This window comes from Solea senegalensis, linkage group LG13 (genome assembly GCF_019176455.1).
Source record: "Solea senegalensis isolate Sse05_10M linkage group LG13, IFAPA_SoseM_1, whole genome shotgun sequence".
In the NCBI taxonomy this organism is placed as follows: domain Eukaryota; kingdom Metazoa; phylum Chordata; class Actinopteri; order Pleuronectiformes; family Soleidae; genus Solea; species Solea senegalensis.
The window spans coordinates 11,632,896-11,642,546 of NC_058033.1; the positions used below are offsets into that span (position 1 = coordinate 11,632,896).

The window sequence follows — 9,651 nt, forward strand, 5'->3', positions numbered from 1 at the left end:
ACACGACGTGACCTTTAGCTCTTAATCAGCATCATTCTCTGAAGTGTATTGTTTTGTAAATCCCATGAATATCGTAATGTAGACTACAATTTCACCACTTGTCGTGTGTGTGTGTATGTATGCGTGTCTGTATTCTGTCTAAGAGTCTTCTCAGACAGGACCTGACTCATGCCAGTCAACCAGCCATCCTGAAACATGCTGCCCCGCTGTGCCCCCACCATACCTCAGTCAAAACAGACACTTTGTTCTCAACAGTGACATGTTGTGAAGAGTCAGTGATAAAAAGGAGTATTGTCTGGGATAATTCCTATTGTTAAAATGCTCAGTGTTGTCCAGTTGTAAATAATCTGTGTTTATCCTGATAAAGGGAGCAGTCATGAATCTTAATTATGCAGAAGCTGTGTTTAATTAGTTCTGTCCCAGACAAATAAATCTTACACTTCAAAGAAACAGAATTTACTGGTATGAGATCACATTCATACATAATTGCTGTAGTGGGAAATTGTGTTTATTTTTTTTTAGATTCATTTAGTGCATTCATTTTCAATCTGAGCACTGAGAGCTTGTTACTCTCCTGCAGATATCAGTACTTTCACTTGTCTGCTTCCAAACCACAATCTCTGCTATAGGCAAATCTACAATGTATACAGTATGTATGGGTTATCAAGAAGTATATCAGGTGATTATAATCTCTGTTTTCTTTTTTAAATCTGGCATGTACTCCCTGTCACAAAAAAGGTAGAACTTTTTAAAGCGGAAGGCATACAGCATGTTGTGGCTTTTGACAAGTACGTAGTAACCTTTGTGGTTGTCTGATGAGCATGGCATTGTGTATATGAATCACATAGACTCCATACAGTCCCTCTGTACATTGAAATAGTCCCATGCTCACTTTTGTGCTCACTTGATATACCTGCTGTGTTGGATTAGCAACATACATGGTGTTAATTTGACAGAAACGCTTTAAATGGCGTGAAGTTCTCATTTATTCCATGTGTCATTAATTTGCCAGCTCATGACAGTGTTCCTGTGGCATTTCTGCCTTTCATGTTCATATAACAGGTCCTAATGTGTTTTAACAATCTTTTTTTTTGTAGTTTTGTGACATGTTGCAAAGTTTCACATTTGAAAAAATGTAAAAATATAAAAATTCAATAGTTGCAGTTATCACCCAGTAATTGAGTGTTCACTGAAAACAGGGTTTAATATTGTCCCACCCATACCAAAGTTTTTCCTCCTAACATGACATCACAGTACATGGATGGAGACTCTTAGTGTAGTCCAGTGACCCACACCACCTCTTCATCTCTCACTGCCACTCTACAAGTAGCAGTGTGACTCGTCTTGATGTGTCTCCGCTCACATCTGACTCATTGAACAACTCTTTCTCACTAGTGGAAGGGTCCAGGTTCAGATTACACAGTGACCCAGCAGCTCTACACACCTCCACACCCAGATCAAAGAGGGTCTGTGTGGGCATGTCAACGTAGGGGTTGGAGGGCTATTTTATGTGGCTGTCTGGGAAGTGAGAGGAATAATAGACTGCTATAATTGGTGTCCCTGATTTCCTGGCAGCACTGTGGGTACCCGAGAGGATAGCCTGTGTGTGTGTGTGTGTGCGCGCATGTATATATGTGTGTGTGTGTGTATTGACTCACACAGATGGCTGTGAAGTAGGGATGTGATAAACACCCACGACAGGGGGATCTCCATTGAGGAGTGGGCTCCGTGTTTTAGCAGTGAAGTCACTGGGAAAAAGCCCAGTTGAACCGGAGGAGGAACACACATACACACTCACACAGATTACCTTACAACATATCCGCATGAATCAAAATTTTGCTTACACTCAAGTGACACACACTCCCCCTCCCTTTATTCCACTATGTTATTATTCAAACACCCCATAAAATCAAAATGGACCTGTAGTGTTTTATTAAGCTTTTAACTGATAACAAAAAAAAAAGAGTGTGATCATCAATGTTTTTCACAGAGCTGGTATAGAGGTCAAAGTTTCAGTACCTCAGGTCAGAGGGCTGCCCAGCCCCAGTGTGTGTGTTTGTGATTCTTAAAGTGTCTCTGCTGTTATGTTAGGTGTGAACTGTGGCCCTGTGAAGCATTGGGTAATACTAGTGATTGCCTAAGCCAGTTGTTGTGATGATGTTGTAACCCATTGGACCTGGCCAGGATTTATCTGTCATGTGAGCCGTTGTTCTCTATCATCCCCTGCCTGGAACGCCATGGCACACGTGTAAGTGTGTGTATAAAAGTGTGTTTGTATAAGCGCCTACTGGTATGATCTTATGCGTCTTAGAATTTCATTGTAATAGTGAATAAGAATTTCTCGTGTGTGTGTGTGTGTGTGTGTGTGTGCGCGCGTGTGTGTTTAAGTGCCATTAAAGGGTGACTGCCTTCAGAATGGACAGAGGTCAAAGGCCACCACTGACTCATGGAGTGTGGAATTTAGGTTTTTTTTATAAAATAGACACAGGATGCCTAAATACACTTAATGAACAGCAGCAGGAAATAAAAGTTTATCAAAAAGAAAAGAAAAAATAAGATGCTGAGATGACACACACACACACATTTACCCTTCACTGTGAGAATAAGGCAGCAGGAAACTGAGAAATATGTGGGATTTTCCCATTTTGTGACTAATTATATCTCCCTTTTTCATAACAATTGATTAAAGTTAATCTGCAGATAGGGCTCAGTTTTTGAGCACTGATTGTTGAAGTTGGAATTCTGATCACAGGAATATTTTTCCATCCATCATTACCCAAACAGATATGAAGCATTTGATACTTAATGTATTTTTAAAGGATATTTAAAATTGAAGAAGGTGTTGGTATTATTCATTTCTTTTCTTTGGTCCAGTAAAAAAGTATTTTACTCAATGGTGCAAATACACAATGTTACATGTTGTTATTTAAAAATGTGAGTTTCTCCCAGAAAGGCTGGTCACATAGAGCCAATTTAGTGCCGCCTTTTTTCTTCTTTTTTTTAAAGCACTTATCTTAAATTGACTTTAAATGCTTAAGTAACTTAAAGGTAGCACTGTGGAATTTAACCTAACAATGTGAAACCAAATTGTCAAATACTTTTGTCTTGTTCAAATGTTTATGTTGTGCAGAGGTACTGAATCACCACAGTGGGGAAGATTTGGAAAAATGGAAAAAGTGAATGGTTGTCTGGCATTAAAGGGCAGTGGTGGTAGTTTGGTTTCTCCACTATCTTTCCACCAGAGCTGCTAGTCACCAAAAAAAATACTGGTCAAATTCTGTTTAGCCTTATGTATTGTAGTTTGAACAAAGGTGTATTTGGACGGGCCATGTCAACATGTCTTTTCTTTCATTTGAACATTTGAATTATATTTTCAAATGATTTTTCTTCCACTTTCAACAGAAAACTAAACTCAGCTGCTATGGTTCTCTGTCCACACACAATCCCATACAAATTATTTACACACACACACGTGTATATATATAATTTCTTTGTTAACTTATTGATTCAGTTAGTGACTCAATGGAAATCATTAGATGCAACTACATTCACTTGATACTCATATCAGGAAACGTTGGTGTTACCTATACAATGATTAATTAATTGAAATTCTCTCACACAGCTTATTTATTTATGAATATTAGCAGTGTATAATATGCACTTGTAGAAGTACTGTATGTGTTCAGTATATTAGGAATCATTTTATAACCCAAACAAATTAAGCTTATGTTTTCTGCACAGCTTCTGGAAGTAATTTAATCAATAGGAGAACAACTGTTCTAGCGCTGTAAAGCAGGATGCACACATGCAGGCTTTTATAGTTGTGAAACCACCTACATTTTAAGACTTTACATTGTTGTTATCCTTTTTAAATCTCCTATATCTTTCTCTAAAGAGGACGAAATTGAGCAAGGTCCCATTTTTATTGATCTGTTAGGTTTAACTGCAGTGATTTTTCTTTTATGCCCAACCCTAATTTTATATTAATTTGTTTTTTTTTACTACTCGCCCACAAATAAAAGACTTATCGTATGAAATGCCTGTCAGAATTCCTCACTGTAATTAATTTACAGCATTATTTTACATAAATGCTATTTTAAATGTAATGTTATTTTAGGCATGTTTGTGTTATTGCTGTTGCTGCTGACTAAATACATTTAGAGACATAAACCTATGAACTTATTTTAATCAGGAGTTTAAGGTACATTTTATACATTTAATTAGGAGCTTTTTTAGAATTATATCAGAATTTAGAACTTTGTTTGCTGTTCTCAAGTGCTTTTTTTTTTGACAAAAAAAAACCTTGCCATAAATTGAGTCTTTATAGTTTGCACAGAAAACTCTCAAGAGCCTTTTTTGTGTGTTTTGAGTCTGAGTGTACATTTTAGAAAATGCTGATTTATTTCCATTTTTCTCAAGGCCACAGTGAGGGAAAAACGTTCAAGATATCCTTTTTGCTGTCACTTGACACATGATTTTTATCATTTTATGTTTTTCTCATGTGTATTATAAATTCCAACTCCCGTTCTAAGTGCAAAGTAAGGTAAAAGGCCAAGAAAGTAAGATTTTAAATTTCCAAAATTGGACTCAAAATCGAGATTAACTTTTTCAACATTGTCTGTACAATATAACACAATTTTATTACACATATTTAACTTCTGCACAAGTTACATACATTTCTCAATTAATTCCAGCGAACAGAAAAGTCATCTCAGTATAACAAAGATAATCTTCTGAACTTTTTTCACTTACATACCCATTTAAAAAGATCTTTGGCAGACACAAGTACTCACGGGTAAATTATAAGCACTTAAAAGTAGAAATTCTCAAATCCAACAGTTTCACATGTGCTGTAGAAAGTGAAAAAGGAGTATTCCCAAAAAAGCATAAACTCAGTATTTTTATGGAAAGAGCGTCCTGACTATGAGGCATTAAAAACGTGTTTGACTACTAACTCTGAGCGTCTTTGTTGGTGGATTTGCTCAGGCTCATGACTCAGTATTGCTCATCATGTAGGAGATGGTTTGCCCGCCATTTCTGAAAAACAGTTTCTCTCACTCTTTGTTCTTGCCTGTTTGCTTTCATCTGCTGAAGCAGTGTGTTTCTCACATTTTTTCTAAAATGTCCTTTTCATGCCTGAACCCACCGTTGGTTTTCCACCCCGCTTGTGTGGTTTTTAAATTCATTTGTTAATTTTCTGTAAGTGTAGAGATGTCTGGATTTTTGAGAAGAGGGGGATGGGAATAGGAGAAGCTTTTTTTTCCCTCCAAAAAAAGTAGCTCGATTTTTGATACTGTAAGTCTTAACCATTTTCTTTTGTCTAATTTAAAGAATGACCGAATGGTTAGACTTCCTGTCTGCTTTATGTCCCTTCACATGAAAGATATCATTACCTGGTATAAAGTTAATCATTACTAAAAGGTTTCTTTGTTGTAAACTCAATCATTGAACATGATCTGTTCTTTGTTTTTTACCACAGCGTGTGTGTGCGTGTGTGTGTGTGTGTAGGTGGGTAAAGACGGAAATTACTTTGCCTCCTTCAGAGAAAGTAACCAGCTCTAAACTCAACCGTATGTGACATGGCTGCCCACGCAGACCTGCCATCAGATATTTCATGCGTTTCTGAGCTTTGATGATGTACCCAAACACGAACAAATATGGGGCAGAAAGATGGCTTAGCAACAATGGCTCTGGGGATGTAATTATCAGTATATAGCAACCAAAGAGAATAAGTGAAGGTCTTTAGTATGTATTTGTTTAGTGATTAATCACTAACTCCAGCCTAGGGATGGGCCACTGATTCGCTCTTCTCGGGCATTCTCTGCAGTCTTTCACGTTTTTTTTTTCTTTGACTGTGTGTGTGTGTGTGTAAGTGGGGGGGGGTCAGTAGTGTTCTTGTAGTTGGTGGCTAAATCTTGTAAAGGGTTTCCTAATATGGGCCGTCTTATAGGAGCTCCCTCCCCCTGTGGGCCATCCCCCCCAGGTCTCAGCCAGTGATGACACAGCTCGGGTACGACTCACTTCCTCATTAATTGGCTGAAACCAGTTCTTACAGGAACCGCCTGTGATAAATGTGAGAGTTCTGAGAAGTCATTCATTTCTCCGCGCTGCAGCGGCAGAGGAGGCACTGCAGGGGAGTTGAACGGGTTCACCGATGTGTGCGTGCGTGCGGGAGGGAGAGGAAGCCGAGTATGTGTGTGAGAGGAGAGGAGAGGAGAGAAGAGCAGAGCGGGAGAATGTGGGTGACTACTGATGCCACGGCTGCTGTATGAGGACCAGCCAACTTTTTTCCTCCGTTTGTGTCTTTTATTTTATTTTTACTTTTTGGTTTTTGAACACCACTCTTTCCTGTGACTGTGACACAGTCTGTACTTTAAATTTTTCCCCTGTGTTTTCTGTGTGTTTTTGTGTGTGTTTATACGAGTGTGTGTTTTGGGGATGTCCAGTGAAGGGCTTGCACTCGTTGCTCTCTCTGTCTTTCTCTCTTCTCGGAGAGGAAGCAGGAGAGACCGACACAGTACAGGAGATAGGACAGCATGCCTCCCTTTGTTGCTGCCCTTGGGCTGGTGAGTAACAATGATGTGACGTGATTTGTGCCCCCTCACCCCCCACCCCCCTCCCCCTCCTGTTCTTCCTCCATGTCTCCCCCTCCTCCCTCTTTCTCTCTTCTTCCTTCCCTCCCTCGTTCCCTCCTTTTCCTCCCACCCTCTGTGTGTGTGTTGGTGGAGGCAGATCTGTTCCACTGCTGGGTGCGGCACTGCAGAAGCCCTTCAGGGAGCACTTGGAGGCCCAGAAGGCCAAGCTGCACCATCATGCTGTAGAGGGGATCCCAACTGTAAGTACAGGGGCCTCAGCCCCGAGCTCACAGTCTCTATTCATTCACATGTGTCTGCGCGCCAAGAAAAGAATGTGGCCCCCTTACTTTTGCCTCTTTCACTCCTTCTCCCTCCACTTTTATTGTGTTCTTGTCTTCTCTTTATCTAAGCCTTCCTTTATATCTGTGACCCATTTTCTCTCCTGAAACAGTTAACTCTCTTTTCTCACACCTCTCACCTGTGCCCTTTGTTTTGACATTAACAACTTAAATAATAATAATAATTTACATTTCAATTTTGGTTTAAAAGGGAGGCATTGAGTTAGTATATTTTACTGTAATCTGTTGTAATAATACAGTAGATTACAGAGACTTGTTTCGGGCCAGAGTGACAGTGTGGGTTAGCACTGCACTGGGCGGGCAGGAGGGGAGGGTGGAGAGAGAGAAAGGTGGGGGGAGAAGAGCCAGTGTCGGGTCTGGCTCCACTCGCTGTATTGAACTGTACTATTGTAGCGCGGGGCGTGCTGACTCATGCTCCATTTTACCAATTGGGAGTGTGTGTGAATGTGGTCACTCCCCTATGTGTCTCACACACACACTTGCACTCATTGCTCCGCCTGAACCCAGCGATGACTGTAGATCGAGGCGGGGGCCAACTCCCCCCCTCCCACCCTCACCCCCCGTCAGTGACAATCCATCAAAACCCCCCAGTGTTGAACAAAAAGAGCCAGTTGTAGCTGTAGCCTGTTTCTCTTTCAAAGGATTCTCTCTTTCTCTCTTTGCCTCATTCTCCGTTTTACGCCGAGTGATTCATTGAAATCGTTTTCTCTTTTTTATGCGCTGACGAGTAGAGTGAAGGGGGAAAAAAAAGGATAGACTTTGAGTTGCACAAGGACAGATTAAGGCATTTCTAGAACAATGTTCCTTCTTTTCTTGTAACTTGAGCCTCCTGCAGTTACAGGAGAGAAGCAAGCCAATTTAACTTGGTGGAGGCAGGCTGCAGGCTGGGGTCAGTGGGGGCGTTAGGGGGGAGGACGGTGGGGGCTGCTGCGTGTTTTATTACCCCTGATCTCTATCTGTCCAGCACATGGAGCTGGATCCCCACCTAGCCTACAGCATCAGGAGCAGAGGGGAGAGCAGGGTGTCGGGTTAAGGAGGGGGGAGGGGGAGGAGGAGAAGGAGAGGGGTGGCCCTCACTTTACTGACCAAGCTCTTCTCCCTTTTTTCTGTTCTCTCTGTGGTTCCTGGCAGGAGGAGGACTGGATGTCGTGGCTCTTTGAGAAGGTTGGGGTCATCATGGTATGCTTCTTTGTTTGCTCCATTGTCAACTTCATGGCCCAGAGCTTCGCCAGCGCAGGACAAGGCAGAGTGACAGCAGTGCCATCAACTTCAGAAGCTCCCACCACTCCTTTTCTCATCACTGCTCTGCCTCCTGGCTGATACCCCACCATTATCTGAAGTTTAATATCAGCCCCCATCTGGTTTCTCTTTTGTTATTGTAGCAACATATTCATGTTGAACTTGGACTTCATTTACTTGCGTTTAAAACATTTTTGCATTTGGTAGTGATTTCTGCAGCCGTACTTTGTAAGGTAGGTGCTTGTTGGGTTACGTGATTGTGTGTAAGCTGTTGTGATGTTAAAGTGTCTCCTATGTAGTTGGAGCTTCGAGCAACTCCTGGTCATTTGAGAAGAAGCTGCTGGTAATACTTGTATTTAGTGAGGCTTAAGCTGCACTATTTGAGTTTCAATCACCAGAATGCCCTTGATTTTGTTTTAAACTAGGATTTACGCGAGTAATGTATGAGTCCAGTGCGCTACTTGTTCAGCGGCATGTTAATTTGTGGTTTATATTTTATTTTATGATAAAAGAGTTAATGATGTAAGATGTGGGATATTTATTACTGTAAAGATTTGTCGTGCAGCATCAGTTGTGGATTGACAAGACCGCTAAATGGACAGTAAATGATTGAGTCCCCAGGTTTATTTGTAGTTGAGTGAATGAATGTTTCCGTGTCGGATGACCACGTTTTCTGTGAGAGGCAGTAAAACAAATTCTTCGTAGTTTTGGATGAGAAATGATAAATCGGCCATGAATCACCCTGCTGGTCCCTTTGTCTGCCCTTATTGTTCTGCTTCCAGGAAGAGAGCACATGAGTCAGCCTGGAGCTACTTTACCAGATGCAGCCGCATATTGAATCAGATCTACAAGCGCGTGTGTGTGTGTGTGTGGCTGTGTTTGAGACACGCAGTGAGACAGAGATACTAGGTTGTGTTTGCATGGTTGCCACATTTGTTGCTCTCTTTTATCTTTTATGGATTAGAGCAGATTGTGCTCCACTAATAGACATAGAGTCTGCTTGGGAGTTGTAGTATGGCAGATTGAAGCTGTTCGCTTTAGCTCAGAGACGATCTGTGTCGTGGTAAGTGTTTTCTCTTTGTCTGCACTTGTCCACTCTGCTTTTTTTTAAAAATCATTCTTACCCCGTGATGAGGGTTTAATGCTCATGTTTGATATCACACGAGCAGCTTTTAAATCAAATCTCTGTATTGTATGTGATCAGTCTTCATATTTGCCTCTTTTTAAAACATTTTCTGTTCATCGGGTAACGTCAGCTGCCTCTCAATATATGCAACCGCTTCTTTCTTTCTGTAATTGCCCGTGAATTGTGCTATTTTCTTCTCCCTCTGTGTACCGCTGCTGTGCTACGCTGGACTGAGCGCAGTGGGCGCTAGAGCAGGCACAGGCAGGAGGGGGGAGAAAAAAAAAGCCTCAAGCGCACAGTGAAAAGCGTCTGTGCCGTTACCTCAGCTGAACCTTCAAATGAACTCGTTGCA

General features: G+C 41.2%; 1 protein-coding gene across 3 annotated transcripts in view; it reads left to right on the forward strand.

The window, feature by feature from the left end:
- LOC122779927 (vacuole membrane protein 1-like) overlaps positions 1-8,699 on the forward strand; it is a 59,402-nt gene extending 50,703 nt beyond the window's left edge. For all 3 annotated transcript variants that reach the window (XM_044042604.1, XM_044042605.1, XM_044042606.1), the window contains 2 exons: positions 6,733-6,835; positions 8,066-8,699. In XM_044042604.1, the coding sequence (XP_043898539.1) occupies positions 6,733-6,835; positions 8,066-8,254 (292 nt within the window). In that variant the 3' untranslated portion in view covers positions 8,255-8,699. The remainder of the gene's footprint in view (positions 1-6,732; positions 6,836-8,065) is intronic.
- Positions 8,700-9,651: the final 952 nt, after the last annotated feature.